The sequence below is a fragment of the Phytophthora sojae genome, assembly GCF_000149755.1.
Source record: "Phytophthora sojae unplaced genomic scaffold PHYSOscaffold_2, whole genome shotgun sequence".
NCBI classification, from domain to species: Eukaryota; Oomycota; class Peronosporomycetes; order Peronosporales; family Peronosporaceae; genus Phytophthora; species Phytophthora sojae.
In genome coordinates this window covers 9,700,338-9,721,220 of record NW_009258116.1, presented here as the reverse complement: position 1 = coordinate 9,721,220, position 20,883 = coordinate 9,700,338, and the positions used below count along the sequence as shown (strand labels likewise).

General features: G+C 55.1%; 7 protein-coding genes across 7 annotated transcripts; 5 read left to right on the top strand and 2 right to left on the bottom strand.

Annotated features, from left to right (window-relative positions):
- Nucleotides 1-1,527: 1,527 nt before the first annotated feature.
- PHYSODRAFT_297350 (hypothetical protein) lies at nucleotides 1,528-2,460 on the top strand (the record flags this gene model as incomplete). Its single annotated transcript, XM_009522845.1, has 3 exons — nucleotides 1,528-2,003; nucleotides 2,028-2,072; nucleotides 2,133-2,460. 3 exons carry the CDS (start codon nucleotides 1,528-1,530, stop codon nucleotides 2,458-2,460), a joined length of 849 nt encoding a protein of 282 aa, XP_009521140.1.
- Nucleotides 2,461-2,882: 422 nt separating this feature from the next.
- On the top strand, nucleotides 2,883-3,890 carry PHYSODRAFT_297349 (hypothetical protein; the record flags this gene model as incomplete). The annotated part of the gene is made up of 1 exon (XM_009522844.1): nucleotides 2,883-3,890. The coding sequence occupies one exon, from the start codon at nucleotides 2,883-2,885 to the stop codon at nucleotides 3,888-3,890; it is 1,008 nt and encodes a 335-aa protein (XP_009521139.1).
- A 191-nt stretch (nucleotides 3,891-4,081) lies between these two features.
- PHYSODRAFT_481623 (hypothetical protein) lies at nucleotides 4,082-6,013 on the bottom strand (the record flags this gene model as incomplete). Its single annotated transcript, XM_009522843.1, has 3 exons — nucleotides 4,082-4,834; nucleotides 4,889-4,975; nucleotides 5,291-6,013. The coding sequence occupies 3 exons, from the start codon at nucleotides 6,011-6,013 to the stop codon at nucleotides 4,082-4,084; spliced, it is 1,563 nt and encodes a 520-aa protein (XP_009521138.1).
- Nucleotides 6,014-6,800: 787 nt separating this feature from the next.
- On the top strand, nucleotides 6,801-7,358 carry PHYSODRAFT_392073 (hypothetical protein; the record flags this gene model as incomplete). Its single annotated transcript, XM_009522842.1, has 1 exon — nucleotides 6,801-7,358. A coding segment is annotated over one exon (558 nt), but the record flags the coding sequence as incomplete, so codon positions are not given.
- Nucleotides 7,359-7,795: 437 nt separating this feature from the next.
- Nucleotides 7,796-11,646, top strand: PHYSODRAFT_487047 (hypothetical protein; the record flags this gene model as incomplete). Its single annotated transcript, XM_009522841.1, has 3 exons — nucleotides 7,796-8,248; nucleotides 11,064-11,276; nucleotides 11,347-11,646. The coding sequence occupies 3 exons, from the start codon at nucleotides 7,796-7,798 to the stop codon at nucleotides 11,644-11,646; spliced, it is 966 nt and encodes a 321-aa protein (XP_009521136.1).
- A 5,133-nt stretch (nucleotides 11,647-16,779) lies between these two features.
- Nucleotides 16,780-18,127, top strand: PHYSODRAFT_479886 (hypothetical protein; the record flags this gene model as incomplete). The annotated part of the gene is made up of 2 exons (XM_009522840.1): nucleotides 16,780-16,853; nucleotides 16,966-18,127. The coding sequence occupies 2 exons, from the start codon at nucleotides 16,780-16,782 to the stop codon at nucleotides 18,125-18,127; spliced, it is 1,236 nt and encodes a 411-aa protein (XP_009521135.1).
- A 185-nt stretch (nucleotides 18,128-18,312) lies between these two features.
- PHYSODRAFT_478942 (hypothetical protein) lies at nucleotides 18,313-20,577 on the bottom strand (the record flags this gene model as incomplete). Its single annotated transcript, XM_009522839.1, has 2 exons — nucleotides 18,313-18,591; nucleotides 18,655-20,577. 2 exons carry the CDS (start codon nucleotides 20,575-20,577, stop codon nucleotides 18,313-18,315), a joined length of 2,202 nt encoding a protein of 733 aa, XP_009521134.1.
- Nucleotides 20,578-20,883: the final 306 nt, after the last annotated feature.

Below are 20,883 nucleotides of genomic sequence, written 5' to 3'. Positions count from 1 at the left end.
CTATTGCTAGTTTTGATCCTTAGCCCGCGCAAAATAGGACGGCAGTTGCCCCTATGCTTTCATGAAACCAACGCGGGCCATCCAACAACACAAAATTTAGCCAGTTCATTTCGCCGTCACTGACAAAATATCTACTGGCACACGCCTTAACGGAGTATTATGCGAGCTAATGTGACTCGGCTTTAAATTCCATACCCCTACTGTACACAGCAGAACTTACTATGAAAAAAATGTTTACGAACAAATTTCTTACCAACAAATGAGAACTCATAACGTCCTCCTACCAATTCATTACTTCCTCCTTCCTTAATGCTACTGGAGCCACCACAAAGCAGTATTACATGTAATCGTATCCTAAGGTTTTTGATTCACGGGTACAGATTAAACTAAAATGCCGCAGACAATTAGAAACTATGATGACGCTTCTGGAAGATGAGTGCAAGAGCAATATGGACAATCGAGTTCAACGTAGCTCTGAACATCAATAAGTTATGCTACCTGCCAGCGTCTTCAAGAGTGTCTGCACGAATTCCCAGCTTCATCACGCCTGCACCGTTTTGTCGCGGCCCACCCTTGGTTGTTTGCTATACGCAGGCGCACTCTCTTAACAAGCGCCGAGGGAGCTGTCCAAGCACCACCCAGCGCTTCTGACTTCTCAATCTTGGACGTCAACCATACATTACGTCTCTCGTAGCTCCGTAGTCACAACGTTTTTCTTATCGAGAAGTCACTAACCTGTAACAAGGATAATTTTTACTGTTCAATAAATTAATGCACTGTATACTAAGGAAACTTATGCAGATAGCCTATTTATCCCGAGCTTGCAGTAGCCAATTTGTGAACGCGACCTAACGTATCGGCGGAACTTAAGGAAGCTTTAGAGACGGAACCACTTCGTCTTGAAAGTGCAAACAGAAGCAGGCCATCGGTGTGCGCACAAACTTCGTCGTTGCTCACGCAGACGAACACCAGCCTCTTTTGATCTTTCTTCTTGGAGAAGACCATGACGTACCTGTGAGCATATTTGAAGTGGCGTTTACTATGAGGGGGAGCGATTGAAGAGCAATGCCCAAACAGTTAAAGCTGCAGTATTACATGGATGTAATGAACGCCAAGGCCGCCGCCAAGACGATCACGTAGCCCCACACGTGGCTCGTGGAGCCTGCTCGCCGCGTCGTCGCCGCCGCCATCTCGAGCAGTTCGGTGCTTGGTTTGGAGTTACAAAATGAAACGCGTTTAAACCATGAAACCGATCCAAACCTGGTTTGCTGGTAATTTTGGTTTGGTTTGAACTGGCCGAGGTTTGGTTTGGTTTGGTTTGTTCTGGGTGTGGTTTTGGCAAGATCGATGACTCAGACGCCGTGCGTGCGACCAGACTGCGACGAAGTTTGCCATCTTTGGATCCCCATTAATAGCAAAGTTGCTAATGAACTGGTTCTTCAGCAACTTGTACTATGATGCCTCGCTCACTTTAACATTGTCCTGATCTCCACACCACTTCGCCCGGCAAGAAGCTCTGACTTTGGCATGTCTCGGAAGTCATTCACGTCTGCAACCGTGGTGCCAACCGCGTGTGAAGATGAAAACTTGTCGGGCACTACCATCGACTGTAATGCGGTACCAAACAAAGAAGAAGTGGTCGCTACTCCTGAGCCCCTCGTCCACGCGGAAGCTGAGGTAGCCCCTCAACTTGCAGATGGAAACCAAGACAGCACGACAGAAGCATCCACTACTCCAGACACCGACGAGTCTCCAAAGCAGCAATCATCTCCTCCAAAGCCTTTCCCACTTCCCATTTCGCACGGTACCGGAATGCCACACAACGTGGAGCTGACTGACCGAGGTGGATTTAAGCTCGTGAACAACTACAGAGCACTCGCAACCACTTTCAAGCATCTTCAGCCTTTCGCTCGATGTCCGGACGGCTCGTATTCCTCCGAAATCACTTGTGTGTTGTGCAACGAATCGAAGCCAACATCCGTCTTCTTCCCGTGTCAGCACATGTGTGTCTGCAACACCTGCATCAGCACGAACGACATGTCACCGGAGTGTTCCCTGAATCTGGAGCGATGGTAAGCCTTGGTGCATCAATTGCGTTGTTTGTGCGACGCTAACCGCTCTTGCATCCCCAGCGTGTGTCCAGTCTGCTCAGCAGACATCGGTCTCATCCTGCCACACACAGGCAACGAGGAGGACGCGTACTGGAAGTGGGTACTCGCAACCAAGCCACGTTTGCCGTCACAGTTCACGAAGAATTTCAAGAACGCCGTCCAGATGATAAGCGACAACTCGGTATTGGAGAGGCGAGTTTCGACTATTGGGGCGATCACCCCATCCGACCCGACAAGAAAGCTCAAGCTTCAAAGGAGCCCAATCGCCGACGTTCTTGGGAGCCTTCAAACGCCAGAAGACGATCTGCATATAAGCTCGACGCTGGGAGAAAACGGGAGAGCTGCTTGATCTTGTAGCCACGGAGGTCCGCTGCCAAATGCTGGCTGCGTTTCGTACGAGGAATAAAGCCAAGCTCGAACTTGTTGAGACTTCCATTTCCAGCTTCCAAGCGTATTTCTTTCACTAAGCGAAAGAAAGATAAAGCCTGCAATTTCACAGCCGGATTTTTTGCTCGAGTAAACTGGTAAACTTAACTGATGCGACCATCAAGTTCGTTGCTCGGGATCAACTTGGCTTCGCTTCGCTTCATGGCCAAAATAACTCGACTATTCCTGACTTGGGCCAAGAGTTAAGACCCGGGAGTCTTGGCCCAGAGCGTTGAGCAGCTAGTCACGCGACGCTCGCTGTTCTGGTCTGGCTTGGTCATAGCGTTATACATCAGCAGAGTCATTTGAGCTTCGCTCCGTCCAGGCTACTGCTTTGGCGGAGAAATGCCTCGCGGCATCACCTCCGCGACTGTCGTCCCAACCGCCTCTGACGACTACGCAGAACCTGCCCAAGCACCACCTACCAACGCTTCGATCTCGGATGAGGAAGGCGGCGTATACTCATCCGAAGAAGAAGAAGACAGTCACATTCCCGCTACACCTGTAGCAGATTTGCAATCAGACAAGTATCTCCAAGCAGCATTCAACGGCGAAGCATCTGAGGCCCAAGTGACCTCAGCGGATGGTGTGGTTGACGGAAGTCCATCTCAAGCTGCTGTAGCATCCACCGGCACTGAAGACCCCCCACAGCAGCAGCCAAACACCGATGCCAGCCAGCAGAAGGCTGTCCCGCCTCTGATCGGTAAAACGTTGCGCCAGCGTTCACAGTCGGCAGTCATCCAGAAACAGAACGGGGTACCGCTCACCAAAAACTACTTGGAACTTGTGAGAGACTTTCGCCAACTGCGGCCATTCACGCGTCGCCCTGACGGAAAATATCCGGCCGACACCCTCTGCGTCTACTGCGTCAATACAAGACCCACCTCCGTCTTTTTCCCGTGCCAGCACATGTGCGTCTGCAATGACTGCATCGAGTTGAACCATATATCAGCGGATTACTCGTCTTCGGCGGACTGGTGGTATGTACACAAGCTAGCTCGAATGCCCCCCCCTACTATGCATACTAACCGTGTTCTCCTTGACTACTCCCAGCGCTTGCCCAGTTTGCATGGCCGACATCCGCCTAATCCTCCCTCATTCAGGGAAGGAAGAGGAAAAGTACTGGAAGTGGGTCCTCGAAATCATGCCTTCGCTCCCCTCAGGCTTCAAACAGGAATTCAAGGAGGCCGGACGACGCCTGAGCAAGAACGCAACTCCCACTCGTGGTCGAAGAAGCTCGATTGTCACGATGTTTCGACGCGAACCCACTCCCCCAGAGGAGGCTCCAAAAGAACCTCCTCCCAAGCCCAAGGTTCCAGTACTTGGCCGTCGTCACTCGTGGCAGCCTGGTGAAATGACCAAGGTCCAGAACGTGATCGCATCGAACGAGCAGGAAGAGGCCCATAACTGCACGATCTTGTGAGAGACAGCGTAGTACATTCACAGTGATATTCCCCTCGAATCCATCATTCCGTCCCATACACTTGGTCACGTCGATACAATTGCAGGAACAATTACCAGTACGGGACTGTGCGTCCACACAACTAAGGAGCACCTCGAAGCGAAGCATTGCCGTAAAAGAAGTCGTGTGTGCTTGAGAAACCCAAGCCAGTCTCGTTAGAATCACCAGTAGCAGCAGCACTCACAGCAGCCGCAACAAGAGCTGATTGTTTCCCACGCTGGATACGACGCAGCCGCCGCAATGTCCTCGAAACGCTCTCCGTAGCTTGACCAGCAGCCTCCTCTCCGAAAAACTCAGCAACGTCAGCATTGTCCAAGGCTTCTTCAGCTCTCGCAAGAGCCTTCAGTAAGAATTCAACAGACTTGCGCTTCTCGTTTTGCACTCCTTCTGTGTCGACTGCAGGTTCAGGAGACGGCTGAGTCTCAGCAGTACGGAGCTCCGCAGAGTTCAAATCGATATTTGCAGTATTCACGGTAGCTGCTACGGTTGGTTGCTGTTGCGGTTGGTCCTGTGTGATGCCTTGGCCACTTCCTTGCTGCTGTTGCTGCTCCTCTTCGTCTTGAAGAAGCTGCTGAATGTCGTACAGCAACTCTTGCTGCATGCGCTCACTTGAATCAGCGTCAGCATGAAGCCAGCTCCGCAGTTCCTTGGCCAATTTGTTCATATCATCCACGAGCTTCGTGTTGTGCAGCATCGAGCAAAGTTCCACCACCACGGCGTCGTCGCTTACCTCTTGATGCATTACAGGTACAACGGGTGAGAAAGCCGTATTGCTGCCCAGGCGAGACTTGAGCCAGCTGCTTCTGATCAGCGCCGGAGGAGTTGCTGCCCAAGCCTCGTCCAACAAGCTCACGGCGTCATGAATATGTGGCACGCGTCCAAGCGCCACGCCCGCACCACCCGCGGGTTTCTTGCCGGCGCGTTGGATAAGTCGGTATTTCTCTTCAGGCGACCTCTCCAAGAAGCTCAGCCTCTCCTGGAAGAGCCCCACCTTGTATCGTCGCTTAAGATCACGGATCACCTCACCTTGAAGCATCTGCGCACGCGCAGAGGAGCTTGCATCAGTAGCTTGAGCGGCCACGTCTTCATGCTCCTGGCTGGCCAAGCTCATGTCCCCACCCCCCGTTCGCAGCGGCAAAAAGACCGTCTTCATGTTCTCTCTCTGGAATTCCCCAAGCCGACCGCCAGGATTCTCCGCCACCAGCAGCACAGGCTGCGTCGTGCGTTGCCTAATAGCTGGTAGGAACACCCGCTCACACCAGTGCTGGAACGTGCGGTCGTCGCACCACACCTCGCGCTGGCTGAGGTACGACGCGCCCAGCCCCACTCCAGCAGTCTCCAAGCACGACGGCGTCTTCTCCTTCCCCACCACCAGCAGCGGGATCTTGTGCGTGCCCGTGCAGTTCGTGCACATGAGCACCAGCACGTGCGGGATCTTCCCCGGGACGAGCAACGTTCCAGAAACTCCAGTCTCCACAGTCTCCGTAGGAACAGCGCGATCCCGCGCCGGGTCGACAGCCTCCGGCAGCATCTGGTAGAACAGCCTCGCCTCACTCACAGTGTAGACGAGCTCGGGGGAGAACCTCCCTATTGTGTCCCTCAGCCTGGTCCACTGCGTCGTCTCCGCCGACTTTCTCCTGGTAGAGCCTTCTACCCCTGTCTGCAGAGGAGCTGGGACTGAGACTGGAGCTAAGGCTGCGGCGGGGGCTGCAGCCGGCGCGCCCGCATGCAGCGAGGCCGGCGTGAAGCCGTAGCGGCCGCAGAAGCGGTAGTACCAGCCGTTGGAGGCCTTGAAGTCGTCCTTCATCTTGTGCCTGGCGGCCAGCAGCTTGGCCTTCTGCTGCACGTGCGCCACCAGCAGCGGCACGTTGCGCGCGCGCACGCTGCAGATCCACTGGAAGAGCTCGTCCTCGAACGGCACGTTCTTGGAGAAGCCGCCGCGCTGCCGCTTGCCGCGCGCGCCGCCGCCGCCCGCGTCCGAGTAGCGCTTCTTGACCGAGCCGCTGACCTTCATGAGCTTGCTGATGGCCGCGGGCGTCACGCCGTACTGCCGCGCGCACTCGGCGCGCGAGAGCTGCGTCGACGGGTCCTCCAGGCTCGCGATGATGTCCATGCGCTCGCTGTCCGTCAGCCGCCGGCCCTTGCCCTTGCCCACCTTGCCCGCCGCCATGCTAGCACCACTTTGTTCCATCAGGTTTTGTATGGGGATTTGTATTGCTAGAATGTAGCCATGTTGGGGGACTGCGATTCAGGTGAGGGAACTGCAACACATGATGAGGTCGAGATCTTCTACGCGAACCCGGAGTCGATCCATGGAGAATAAATTGATCAAACAGCATACGCTTAACAGCTTGAGAACTCTTGGGAATCACGAGTGCATGTATGATAGCTGCAAACGGCGGCAAATCTAATGCATACTTAGTAATGAGCAAAAGGCTGGCTGAGTAAGTGCACGGTCGTTTCCATTTTTGAACTACCCAGCACACCTCCTCAGCATGGCCACCACCAAGACGCACCACAGCACAAACCCAACGACGCATGCGCATTCGCACGGAAGTCCGACCTCCGGTCCGCACCGCTCCCCATCAGCAGGAACCTTACGGCCTCGCGGGAGTTCCAAGCGAAACCAGATCCAGAAAGCCAGGAAGAATCATCTCGAGACCAACGACCCGCTCAAGGAGGAGCTAGCAGCAAGTGGATCTACCGTGGAGAAGCGACTTGCTGCTGCTATTCGAACCAAGCGGCTCGATCTCAGTCTACCCCGACAGAACCTGACTCCTCCAGAGCCACCAGTACTCCACATATTCCCCGCGGTGGTGGTTGACCACGTGAAGCAAGGCCACCTCCTCACAGAGCTCTGGCTCACTAACCACCACATAGGCACCCTCCCAGCAGAGATTGCGACATTCACCAAGCTTCGTGTCCTCGGTCTTGCGGGGAACGCGCTCACCGCTTTGCCGGCTGATCTTTGTCTGCTGACAGCGCTCGAAGCATTGTATCTCGAGAACAACCGCCTCCAGACACTGCCGACTAAAGTGAAGTTCCCACCACAACTTCGCGAGCTGCGCCTAGATAACAACCAGCTCGCGGTATTTCCGGTTCAAATCACCAAGCTGAGACTGTTGAATCGTCTTGGTTTGAGCCACAACCAAATCAAGACGCTACCTGAAGAAATCCACCGACTGAGGAACCTCGTGGAGCTCAATTTGGACTACAACCGCCTCGACGCTGAATTTCCTAGCGGGTTTGGTGCTCTCCAGCGACTGGAAAGACTCGGGCTAGAAGGCAACTTTCTTGCTGAAAGGCCGAGCGTTCTTGATCGTTTGCCAGCGCTTTCGTACATTCGCTTGAGCGGAAATCGTGCCAAGTTGGCGGTACCGAAGCGGCATGATGGATACTTCCAGTGCGTCGAGAGCTGCGCAGGTGCAGAAGACAAGAAGACGGAGCACCGGAGTTTGGAGGGACTCGTTCCCTGCCGCGACCAGAATCTTTTGAATATTACGGGATACGAAAACCGGCGTATCACAAACAGGTAAACCTGGAATGACAAGTAAAATATGACTGGGGTCTTCGATCTTCGTCTTTTTTATCGCAATCATAAAGCTCTGCATCTCGATCCTGTATGATCCAGTAATGATGAGGCCACACCGTGCATAGTTATCATAAAGTCGCGTAAGCAGGTAAACTTTACCCACAAGTTTTGGTTATAGCTCCGAGTCCAGCGTTACCTATCTTCTCATCTTCCGATTTACCGCGCGACGGGCAAAGCAACCAGGTTATGACAGGATACGAATCGATGGTGCCGTCTCCACAATCTCAGCAGCAGTCGAAGACTCGAGTGAATGAAGACTCGAGGGTAGACACAACTGTGGACATCCCGGATGAATGCGACCCCGCAGCGCCTCAAAGTTCGTGGAGACAATTTGTTACCAGCTACCGCGCGCTGGAATTCGCGTGCACTCTGTGTCTCTATCCTTTGGCCTACGTGTTCGCGTCGATCGACGTCTACGAATGCCCGATTCCTGGAATTCGAGTCCGGTTGAACACCACAGCGGAAGTTTGGGCGCTGGACCCTGCGATTAACGAGACGAAGCTGGCGCAAGAGGTACCGATTTGGTTGCTGGTGGCGTTGGGCGTCTGCTTGCCCGTCGGGGCCAATCTGGCGGTGAACTACGCGCTACCGGCATTCTGCCGGGTCCGCGTCATCGCTCACGACACGCGCGATTTCCTGCTGAGCCTCTTCCAGTCCGTTGCTCTGGCGATGTTCATGACGCAGTTCATCAAGAACATCACAGGCCGCCTCCGCCCGTGTTTCTACAGCATGTGCCAGTGGAAGCAGGACGTGGTTTGGGACGGAGTCACCAACCTTTGCACGTCTTCGTCTGGTGAGAAGGAGGGTCGCAAGAGCTTCCCGTCAGGCCACGCTTCGTTTGCGTGGCCAACCATGCTCGTTCTCACGGTAACGTCGTTCGCAATAACACGCTTTCGCAATGTCAGTAGCTAATGTTACTCTCTTGCTATGGTGACCACTACAGCTCTTTCTATTGGGTCGAACAACATGACAATGCTGCGAGGTGGTAAGACGACGTTTGCGATGTTCCTGTGCTGCCTACCGCTTCTATTAGCGGGGTGGATTTGCGTCACACGATCCATCGACAACTGACACCACTACAGCGACATCTTGGCCGGCAGCGTCATTGGAATTGCAGCGGCAATCTTCGCGGGCGCGAGCCATTATGGATCGATCTTTAGCTGGGAGGATGCTGGACTACCTCATGAGACCATCCACGAACGTCTCCAGGTAAGGTGCAGACCGGACCGTAAGAATTTTTCTTGCTGAATGGTGAGCTGACGTGAGTGTTATTCAAACTGGCGTATTGCAGCGATCACAAAGGTGACCCACGACTTCTTCTACCAGGAGACACGATCACTTCCAGCTTGCTCTTCACGATTGAGTGGCAGTCAACGTAAATACACGTAGAAGCTTTTCATTTCTGAATTCCAGCACCGAGCTGCAGCAATGCCGGGAGTAGCCGTCATATCTGCAAATTTCATTTCAGGTCATAAAATGAAACTTTTTTTTCAACAGTACTCGATGCTTCTAGTGTGGTTGACTTTTGCTGTGGTGCGGTCGTTACTGACTTCCACAATATCAACGAGTTGCCACACACACTAACCAACCAAGGCGTGTTGATGAGCGCTTACAGCGTCCTAGACTTCGGCTGCGTCGTTATCGTCTACCTGCTGGCATTCGTTTGCTCGACCATCGACGTGTATGAACGCCCCATTCCTGGGGTCCGAATTTGTCTGAACTCGACGACAGTGATATGGGCGCTGGACTCGTCCATTGATCACCAGAAGCTGCCAGAAGAAAGTGCGTTTTCTCATGAGTCAAAGTTTGCAGTACGCGTCAAATTAATCATGAATGCTGGCAGTACCCATGTGGTCTCTCCTCATACTACTGATAACTCTACCTGTTGGAGCCAACCTCGTCATTAATTTCGTGCTTCCGACACTTTGCCAAGTACGCGTTATTGAGCATGACACGCGCGACTTCGCGCTGGCCCTCTTCCAGTCCATGGCCTGAGTTTCTACGACATGTGCGGCTGCCGTCGTGTGGGATGGAGTTACCAATTTGTGTACCAACGAGTCTGGTAAGAAGGAAGGCCGCCGAAGCTTCCCGTCGGGCCACGCATCCAGCTCGTGGGCAAGCATGCTAACTCTAACGGTGCGTTTTGCACTTCGGCCCATCGGATTTTACCTTCGATAACGCCTTTTTCGCGATTTCTACTTTATGATAGCTCTATCTTTTGGGTCGATCCCGTTTGAACAACTCGAACTCCGGCAAATCCGTGCTGTGGCGATTGTAACTCGTGCTGAATCGTGTCTTTTGAATGTGTAAATTAGCAACCACAGAAAGTGAGGGATGCCGACAGCTGAAAGTTAATATTAAAACTCGCAGCAAAGACTTATTGATCACATTGAGCTGTCTTCGACAAGACGCCGGATACCTGACTCTTGTTTGCAGGCGACACGTCAAACGGAGAGTAGGAAAGGCACGGCGGCAGCATAGAAAATGCCTCGAGTAAACCTACTGGACATGGTCAAAACCTGTTGGACATGGTCATCGCAGACACTACAAGACAAAAAGAGAGACCGTGTCCATTTGGATGGTGGGCCCACGCGTGGTTGAAGCGACATCCGTGTTCACGTCAGACATGGAGACTCCAATTGCTCGGCACCTTTTGCCAAAATCGCCCGTGACGCCAAAAGGCTTTTGGCGTCACGAGCGATGACGGCATGTACATACAGTATCCATGGATGTATCCATTATCATTTTTGAGACGGGGTCGTGTTGGACTCCTCGTTACGACCAGCGTTTTGGTGTTTGAAGAGCAGTTCAACTGGCCAAGTCCAGCCTCACTCAACCGGCTGCCCGCCTTATTCTCGAATCCGTCGAGTACTGAAGAAGTCGAAGCGCGATGGCAGCAAGCGACAACAAGAGCTCCAACGAGAACGACGAAGTGGTCGCGGCGTACCAGTCGATGGCTCGATCTCCGTCTTCCTCGCTGTCTGCACTAGATATCAGTGATACAACACCTGCAAGCGATGCCACCTCCGTCAACATTCCACACGAGGAAGGCGAAGGCATCGCGCCGCCTGGCAACGCTGTCACGCGCGTCCTGAGGGAGTACCGCGTGCTCGAGTTCGGCTGCACCGCCCTCATCTACCTCTTGGCGCTCCTGTTTGCGAAGATCGAAGTGAACGAGCGCCCGATCCCTGGAATTAAAGTTCGCCTGAGCTCGACGGCGTTCGCTTGGTCACTCGATCCGTCGTTGAATGAAAAGAAGCTCAAGGAGCACGGTAAGGTCCAATGGTTATGCTGTTGTTGTACTTGATAAACCACTAACCATCCTTTCTTAGTGCCGATGTGGGCGTTGATGGCGTTTGGAATCGGCTTGCCCGTGGGCACCAACCTCTTGGTGAACTTCATCCTGCCAAGGTTCTCCCAAGTGCGAGTCATCGCGCACGACGCGCGCGATTTCCTGTTGAGCCTCTTCCAGTCCATGGCTCTGGCGGAGTTCTTCACGCAGTTCACCAAGAATATGACGGGTCGCTTCCGCCCGTGCTTCTACCACATGTGCAAGTGGAACTACGACGCTGTTTGGGACGGAGTCACCAACTTGTGTACGGACGCAGCCGGAGAGAAGGAAGGCCGCAAGAGCTTCCCGTCGGGCCACGCTTCCTTTGCGTGGGCCACCATGCTCATTCTCACGGTGGGTTGCTCCTGCTGGTATTGTGAGTCATACCCTCGGCGAGCTAACGGTAGTGTGCATGTATGAACAGCTCTACCTGTTGGGTCGATCTCGTCTGAATTGCGAGGATCGCAGTATCTCCATGCTGCGAGGTGGCCAAAGGTCCATCATGCTGTTCCTCTGCTGCGCGCCAGTGCTGCTTGCTGCGTGGGTCTCCGTGACGCGCTGCATCGACAACTGGCACCACTACAGCGACATCCTGGCTGGCAGTGTCATCGGCGCGGCTGCAGCAATCTTTTCGTTCAACTACAACTACGGATCGATCTTTGGCTGGGACTCTGCTGGCCTGCCTATCGAGGAAATTCACGAGCGTCGCATGGTTAAGCGCTGACAAGTTTGTACGAACGTTGCTGTGATCAAAATCCTAACCTGGATTACTTGGCTTGTGGAGCAGAAGCAAAGGGCGAGCGACGAATTACACGGCGGCAAGCACCGCAAACGCTCATCCCACACGCTTCGCAACTTCGACGAGTCTTGTGAATCGCAGCTCAAGCATCCAACGAACCAAAGCGATTGCATTATCGACTTGAGCAATCGCAGCAGAGGCTCTTTGTCCCTAGCAGCTTAGGTATTCAGCGAATACTGCCGTATATGAAAATTTTCAGTGTTGGCCACGTTGCAACCAACTTAAGGGAAAACAGAAACAATGTATTGATGTTGGCCCTCAACACGGTTTGCAAGCTACCGTACCATTTTGGTGCCCACTCCCTGCTGGTCCATTTATCTCTGCGTGTGGTTAATGTAGCGAAGCGAGACCGCCGACAACGACAGGAAGATGCTCAAGACCACGAACACGTAGCCAAAATTCGACCAGATTTCGTCGTGCTTGTACTTGAAGGCCGACTCCACGTAGCCCTTCACGGTAATGCGATCGAGCGTCACGGGCAGGTCCGTCACGGGCTGGCAACCGATGTTCGAGCCCACGTTTTCGTAGACACCCAGCGCCTCGTTCCACGTCGGCTCATCGGGGCAGTCGCAAAACACCAGCGCCGACAAAATCGAGAGTGTAAACCGCTGCGGAGTGATGTTGTACAGCCACTTGTAGCCGCTCGGAATGGACGACGACGGAGGATTGAAGCCGGCGAACAGCAGAAACACCGAGTTGAACAGAACACCAATGATAGCAGCCACCTCGATACTTGGCAAGGCGAAGATCAGCAGCTGGCCCAGATACGCTTGAGAAAGCACGAACATCGACAGGTGGATCCAGTACAGCACGCCCGATCCGAAGGACTGGAAGCCCACCATCGGGTAGAAAATCGCCGTGAACAGCAGACACGCGAAGAACACGAAAGGGATTTCCGCTACCGCTGACGCAATGAAGTACCACAGCGAATTGAAGGTCTCTGATGCGCGCTCCTGATAAAATGCCGCACGGTCGGCCGCTGCAATAGGAAGCACACCGGTGTACGACGCGATGCCCATGAACAGCGTCGTCATGAACACCATACCCACACCGCCATTGATCCCTTGGTACGACACGAACTCCGTGTTGATGTATGCGAGACCCGAAATGAGAGCAAGCCCGACAGCAATCATGAAACGCGTCAGGTTGTACGTCGGCGTGCGCCAGTACATGATGATGAAGCGCTGGATCAAGAACCACAGCTGCGTAAGCGAACTAGCACCACGCTTCTTCGTGAACACCAACTCAGGCATATCTGGAGCTAGTAGAGTCACACCAGGCTTCTCCATGCATTCCATCAGATGCTGCGCCTCCTTGCTCTGCATGAAGTGCTGCACGAAGTCCGTCACGTCGGTCGGTTGGTGACCCACTCCAGCGCCAATCACTTCCAGCATCCACGACGCAGGGTTCTCGTCCTTCGGCCACGACGACGTACCGGGAATCGTTTCGAGGTAGTCCACCAACTTGTGACACTTGTCACCCAGTTCACCGACAAACACCGACTCGACAGCAGCAAGTGGTCGAACAGGAAGAACACATCCGACGAGGGCTGGTGGATAGTGCATACAATAGTACGCCCGCTGTCTGCCACCTTACGTACACCATCCATGATCAACTTGGCGGAGTGAGCGTCCAAGCCACTCGTCGGTTCATCCAGGAACAAAATACTCGGCTGGGCCACCAACTCGACACCAATCGTCAGTCGCTTCATCTGCTCCTGCGAACTTCCGCGCACGATTTGGTCGGCGATGTCGTGCACGTCCAGTAGGTCGAGGCATTCGTTCACAGAGTCGTACTTCTTCTCATTCGGGACGGAACTATCCTGACGCAGGAACGCGCTGAACGTCAGTGACTCACGAATCGTTGAGCCTTCCGAGTGAATGTCCATCTGCTCGCAGTACCCCGTAGCACGTCGAATCGCCAGGTCGCTGGCCTCGTAGCCGTTGAGGTAGATCTTGCCTTCAATCTTGCCGCCAGTCTTACGACCGGCAATCACGTCCATGAGCGTCGTCTTTCCAGCACCGGAGGACCCCATCAATGCCGTCAACGTACCAGGCTCGGCGTATCCGTTAATGCCCTTCAGCAACTGCAACGTCTCCTTGCGGTCGTGGGGCGAAGGTACCGAATAGCGCAAGTCCTTCCACGCGATCGTGCAAGGCACGAAGTTCTTCTCACGTTGTGGCACGTTGACCACTACCTCACCCGGTAGTCCTCCTTCACATTGAATACCAGCGGACGAGCCTTTAGGGGTTTCCGACAAAACGTAGTCACCACCTCGCTTCTCCATATCCTTCTCATTCACCACAGCCTTCGGGAGCAGTTGAATGTTCTCGGGTGCTTCGTATCGGTGGTATTCGAGCACGTAGCAGCCCAGCACCATGAAGAAGATGTACGCCACGATCATGAACAGGATGCCGGTCCAGATCCAAAACTTGTCGGATGGAACGCCGTACTGCGACAGGTAGTACTCGCCCATATTCATGCCGTAGTCGGTGCAGTAGTTGATGCCACCGTACTCGCACACATCGTAGGCGCTGGAGCGGTACTCGTTCACCGACAAACCACGAAGGCACCAAGCGATCGGGTTCAACCAATAGATCCAAACCAGCCAGTCTGGAGTTTGGTCCTTGGTGATGACGAAGCCAGCGAACAGGATGAAGAAGACGATCGAGAACGTCGACATGGGCTTGGCGATATCCAGGTTCGGTGACATGGCCGACAGGCAGAAAAACCACGAGGCGAACACCAGGTTGGTGAGCAGCAGCAAGATGAGGTAGATGATGTACGCCCGGGCCGAGGAAGCGAAGCCACACATCCAGTACACCAGAGTCCCGAAGATCAAAATCTCCGCAAGAGCTTGGGGAACCAAAGCCACTGAGTCTGCGACCACCCAGGCAGCTGTCCGGTAAAAGTTGGCACCACGTTGTTTGTAGAAAATTGCGCGGGCCTCCATGTAGGTCGGAATCTGCGATGCTTGGCCCAGGGATAGGAACAAGGTTGTTTGGAAAATCACGCCTAGCATCACCTGGACATCGGTAGGGTCCACGTTGTAGAACGTGCTACCATAGACAAGTCCCATGGCGATGGTCATGAACGTTCGCACCCGAATGAACGCCACATTGCGTACGATGATGAGAAGCTGCCGCTCGATCAGAGAGTTGATGTTCTCCCACAGCGTTTGACGGAACTCTGGCGTCGGATCCATCATCTCACTCACGCGATGCACGATTTCGTCGAAGATCGGCGCTTCCAACTGCCGCAAGATGTCGACGTACAGCGGAGACTCTCGAAACAGCTCGGCAAACTCCGAGGCAAGACGTGGATGCTTCGACATGCCCAACGGGAGGTTAGCCTGGTACTTGTACTGCTGGTTCGTGCCCAGATCCAGCAAGTAGTCAGCCACGTCACGCCCGGGAGGACACTTGAAGCCCAGCATCTCGAAGTACGGGACCACATTCTCTCGAGGACCGTTGTACATCATCTCCCCTTCGTTGAGTATGATGACGTTGTCGAACAGATCGAAGACCTCGGGCGCAGGCTGCAGTAACGCGATCACGACCGCCTTGCCCAGGTTTTTCGCGATACTGCGCTGCGTCTTGATAATATCGTACGTCGCCGCGCTGTCGAGACCCGTGCTGATCTCATCCATGAGAGACACATATCTCTGTCCGAACTGCATCTCGCCAGTCGTGACGCGCTTGCGCTCGCCGCCAGACACTCCGCGGTGCATCGCATTGCCAATTGCAGTATCCTGGCATAACTGCAGCCCCAGTTGCTCAATGATCACATCAGGGAACTTGTCCAGAACCGCCTTGACCGCGGTTAGAGCTCTCTCGTTGGCCTCAGGTGTGCCTCGCGACAACATCTCCGCGCCGTGCTTGGACAGCCCTCCTCCGCAGAAGGCGTAGACGAACTCCAGCGTCTCGCGCACCGTGAGCGTGTGGAAGTGCCGATCGTACTGCGTCACGTAGGCCACGAACTGCGGCAGGCGCTTGGCGATCTCCTTCTGGAGGACGCCATTGTACGTCATCTCACCATCCACCGTGATGTTCGACTTGACTGGGAACTGGCCGCTCAAGATGCGCATGAGCGACGTCTTGCCCGACCCGGGTTGGCCCAGCAGCAGCGTGATGGTGCCCGGCTTGAGCACGCCGCTGACGTTCTTGATCACCTCCTTGCGCGCCACCTTCTTCTTGATCGGGTTGAGACTAGCCAGCGCCCGGGCCACGACGTTGTAGAGCGTGGGCAGCTCAGACTCGGCCGTGACCTCGCGCGTCACCGTCACGTCGGCCGAGATGGACACGTTGTCGAAGCGCACCTCCATCTGCGGCAGCACGCCGCCCGTAGCCGCCTTGAACGTCTCGGCCATGAAGTTGTGCAGGACTTCGAGCCCTTGGCCATCATGGCTTCACCTGACTCTAGTCCGATGGCCGGATCCCCAACTGAGGGTCTTGACAGGTCGATCTCGGGCATGGTCCCAGTCGTAAAGTAGTCCGAAGCGAGTCGCCTCCGTGGCTGAAATCCCAGTTGAGTGTCACGAAGCGAATTGAAAACTGCCATTTGAAGTCCGTGGAGGCGTTTAACACGAGCAACGCAATGCCGCGTCGAGGCATCCTCCACTCCGCGCAATCCGAAGCTGTTTGCTCGCACAGCCGAAAGTCCGCACGCAATCGAAGCACTGTTTGCTCGCACAAGCAACTCCGGGCGATTTGATCGTAAACACGCAGTGTACTACATGCGTGAAGATGTTTGCGCGCGTGCTCCGTTCACTCTTCCCAGTCACTCACGAGCTCGTCATCGGCATCCGCAATGCACGACGTAATATGTGTCACTGCAGCAGCCAAGGAAGCGCACGCGACGCACAATACCTCGCGTTAGAGCCGCCTTGTGCGCGCTTCTACCTTGGGAACAACTTCTCGACCGAGGGTCTCACCTCTCGAAAATGCTCGTTAGCGTACTTTTTCACCCCCGCGCCTTCCAGATATTTGCACTGGAATGTCACGTTAGGAAGCCGTAGCCATCTCACTTCATCCGAAGCGCTTCAGTCCTCGCCGCTTTATGACCGTCGCGGACACGGGCGTGTGGCTGCTGCGCGCGTACGTGAATCTGCTGCTGCTCGTCCCGCGCCTGCTGTACGTCTACATACGTCTCCCTCTCTTCTCCCTCCTCTCTCTGTGTGTCTCCCATCGTCCTTCTATGTCTGCTCGATCTGACTGCCACTCAATCTCTCTCTCCAACCTCCAGCCTCGAGCTCAACTTGGCGTGGAACCCCTTCGTGATCCTCGCGCGCAGAGCTCTCAGCTCCGTCTTCAAGACCATCACAGCAACCACTACTACTACTACTAACACTATGGCGGACGACAACGGAATGCGCTGGCTGCAGCCTGGAGAGCGCGGCGGCGAGCGCGTGGCCATCGTGAGCTACCCGCGCTGCGGCAACTCGCTCATGCGCGGGTTGCTGGAGAAGGTCACGGGCGTCTACACGGGCTGCGACACCAGGCCCGACCGGTCGCTGAGCAAGGAGCTGCAGCAGTACGGCATGAAGGGCGAGGGCGTCGTGGACGAGTCGGTCTGGTTCGTCAAGACGCACTTCCCGGAGCGCGTGGGCTACAAGGAGTTCCCCGTCAAGAAGGCCATCCTCGTGGTGCGCAACCCCTGGGACGTCATCGACTCGTACTTCAACATGACGCTCACCAACACGCACAACAAGAGTCTGCACGAGTCGCAGTACGAGCGTTTCGCCGAGCGCTGGGACGGCCTGCTGCGCAACGAGATCGACGTCTGGATGAAGTTCCACCGCTACTGGACCGCCAAGGTGGACATCCCCATCATCGTCGTGCGCTACGAGGACCTGATGATGCACCGTGAGGAGACGCTGCGCCGCGTGTTCCTCTTCTTGACGGACCTGACGACGCTGGAAGGCACGGAGTGGGAGCAGCGGATCCACGATGTGATGGCAACCGGCGGAGACAAGGCGGGCCCGTACAAGCCTCGCAGCGGCAAGATTGGAGGATCCTTCCGTCATTACTCGGAGGAGCAGTTCCAATACATACTCAAGACGGCGAACCTGCCCCTGCGTGGATTCGGCTACGACACGGAGACGCAGAACTTCCCGAAGGAGATTACGCTCCCGAAGCGGCAGGTGAAGCCCGGCAAGAGTGCCGACGCCAAGCTGCTGATCTCGATCGACCCGGCCATGGAGATCCGCAAGAAGAACGACTCGTTCGGCCGCGGATCGACCTACTTCCGACGAGCGCTGACGGAGCCCGTTATTGCCATGGATGGCACGGAGCTGAACATGGATGAGGTGCTTGCCGCGAGGGAGCGGCTGCAGGCCAAGAAGGACGAGAATGACGCGACGAAGAAGCTGCAGGAGCTTACTGTGGAGGATGCTGACACAGAGTAAACCGAATAACACGAGCAATTCAACAAAAGAGTTCCTCGGAGGAGCGTAGAGAATATATTTTGTGAAGTCAACGGCGACAACTATATAGCAGGTGAACACCTCGATCATGAAACAGAGGCCACTTCGTAGTTACGACTTGTTTGGGCACTTTTGGGGCGTGATCCGGGATGTCAACAATGCACTGCTCACGACGTAGCAATGGGCTTCAGTGCACCTTCAATGCGACGGACGGTTGTCTGAAGCTTGAGCTTGAAAGCTGCGTCCTTGCACTCGATTTCCTGTAACGCGTGATCCACCACAGCATCAATGCCACTGGGTGTTCTCACGTGAATCTTGTTGGTCTCGAAATCCAAATCAACATCGCCGTACTGGTCCTTCAGAAGGCGGAACACGATCAGCAGATTCAGTGCGTCTTGGTCGGCCTCACCGAGCTCCCTTGCAGCCTTCTCCAGGTCTGACTCTGCCTCCTTCTTTTCTGCATCGTGCTCGGACGGAGGATTTTCAGCGATATCCTCGGTCTCCATAACAGGGGTCTCCTCTTCCTCAGTTTTCGTGGCAGCACCCTCGTTGTGTGCACTCTCATCTTCCTTCTTAGAATGGTCGTGCGGGCAAGCAGCCGTGGGCTGGCCACTCAGTTTGAAGCTCGCCGGACTCGCCTGCGCATGCATGGCCAGCGCGATCACAGAGTCGGCGATCATGTCAGCCGTTGGTGCCGACGTCCACTCGACAACAAGCTTCTCGGTGGCGCCCTTGGCGACGGGGCAACGGGTCACAACGACCTGCTTGCAAACCACCACGCGGTTTTCTGTCTCCAGGTGAACAACATCCTCGTACATCTGACGAATGAAGGTGATAAGCACGTCGAACGAGTTGTACTCGAACGGCACGTGCTGCTTCTGGGTGATACTACCCGAGATAAGCTTCGTGTAGGTCGAGAGGTCTTCCTTGTCCATCAAGTGCGTCTGCGAGTCCACTTCGACAAGCAGACCAGAAATCACCTTGCCATTCTTTGGCTGGTCGCTAGCAAGACCACCGATAGCCTTGGCAATCTTCTCACCCTTGAACTCCAGCACGATCTCCTGCATGTTGGCTGGCGTGGAAATACTAGGGTGGTAAACCTTGGGGTCGTTAAACTTCTTGTTCAGCGCCGACTTCAGACGCATCATTTCATTCTTCTCGCCGTGCACCAGGACAATGTTCGGAGGGGTAAGCTTCTCTACGAATCCGCTTGTGCCCACAAAGTCTGCGTGAGCAGAGAACGAAATGTACTCCACCGTGCAGTTCATCGGGATAATGCGTCCATCCAGCGCGGCGATCTCCGTCGGCTCCGACAGAATCTTCTTGGCCAGCGTGCCCTCAACAACGTAACCGGGGATCAAGCAAGCGTTGCGCTTGTCCGAGCACCAACGCTCAAAGAGCTGTCGCGAGACACCACTCTGTAGCATACCAGGACTGGCCATCACAACAGACGGGCCGGAGTCATCGAAGTCGTCCATGCTCTTCAGGTTAGAAATGTGCTCAAACTGGAACGGGTTCGAGATGGCTATCTGCTTTCGGATACGGTCGTTCATCATGTTGATGTACGTCTGGTACACACGCAGCGCCTTGGCCGCCAGCTTGGATGCAAAGTAGATTGGGATGTCCTGCAGGTCCGGGTGGGAGCGCCAGTGCTCGTCCAGAATCAGCAGCAGCTCCTGCGTCCGCCCCAAAGCGAAGACGGGGATCAAACAACGTCCACCACGACGCACCACAGCTTCCACCTGCCCCGTGAAGCGTCCCTCACGCTCCACCACGGACTGGTGCACCTGCACGCCGTAGGTGGACTCGACAATGAGCACGTCGGGCGAACAGGCCGGCAGCTCTGCCGCCATGAGGTGGCGGTCGTTCTCCAGCGAGTAGTCCCCCGTGTAGAGCACCTTGACGCCGCCGATCTCGATGAGGTACATGCACGCGCCCAGCACGTGGCCGGCGTTGTAGGGCGTGAACTTGATGCCGTTGTGCATGATTTCCTGGTGGAAGTCGATGATCTCAACCTTGGAGACGCAGTTGTTGAGGTCCTTGTCGTCGTAGATCTGGTCGTCCACCGAGATGTTGGACACGCGCAGGAAGTCGCGCAGCATCATCTGCATCACGGCCTTGGTCGGGTGCGTCATGAAGACGCGGCCCTTGAAGTTGGTCTTCTCCGTGAAGTGCGGCAGCGCGGCCACGTGGTCGATGTGGAAGTGCGTGATGAGCAGCAGGTCGATCTCCTCGGCCTCCACGCCGTCGAAGAACGGCAGGCTGCCGTGCCCCGAGTAGCCCGGGTGCACGCCGCAGTCCAGCATGATGGTCTTGCCCTTGAACTTGAGCACGATGCACGAGCGCCCCACCTCGTTGCCCGCGCCCAGCGGCATGATGCGCATGATGTGGCGCTCGTCCGCGGCCTCCTCGGCTAGCCTGCGCTTCGACATGCTCTTCTTGGCTTGCTTGGCTTTTTGCCTGACTGGGGCGAAAAGCGCAAAGTCGTCACTATAACGCGGTTCAAGAGTCAGTAATTCGAGTTGTGTACGAAACACCAAAATGAAGACCGATTCTCGTGTGACTATGCCCTGCCAGACAGCATGGGCGGCGGCGGCGCTGCTCTTGAAGTTGACGCACTACTGTCATTCGCCGCCTACATAGTTAGTCACCCCTGCGTCACTTCCGCTTATAGCTATTCAGCGCCATTGACCGCCGCGTCAAGCATGGCCGTGGAATCGCGCCGCTTGACTCAGTGG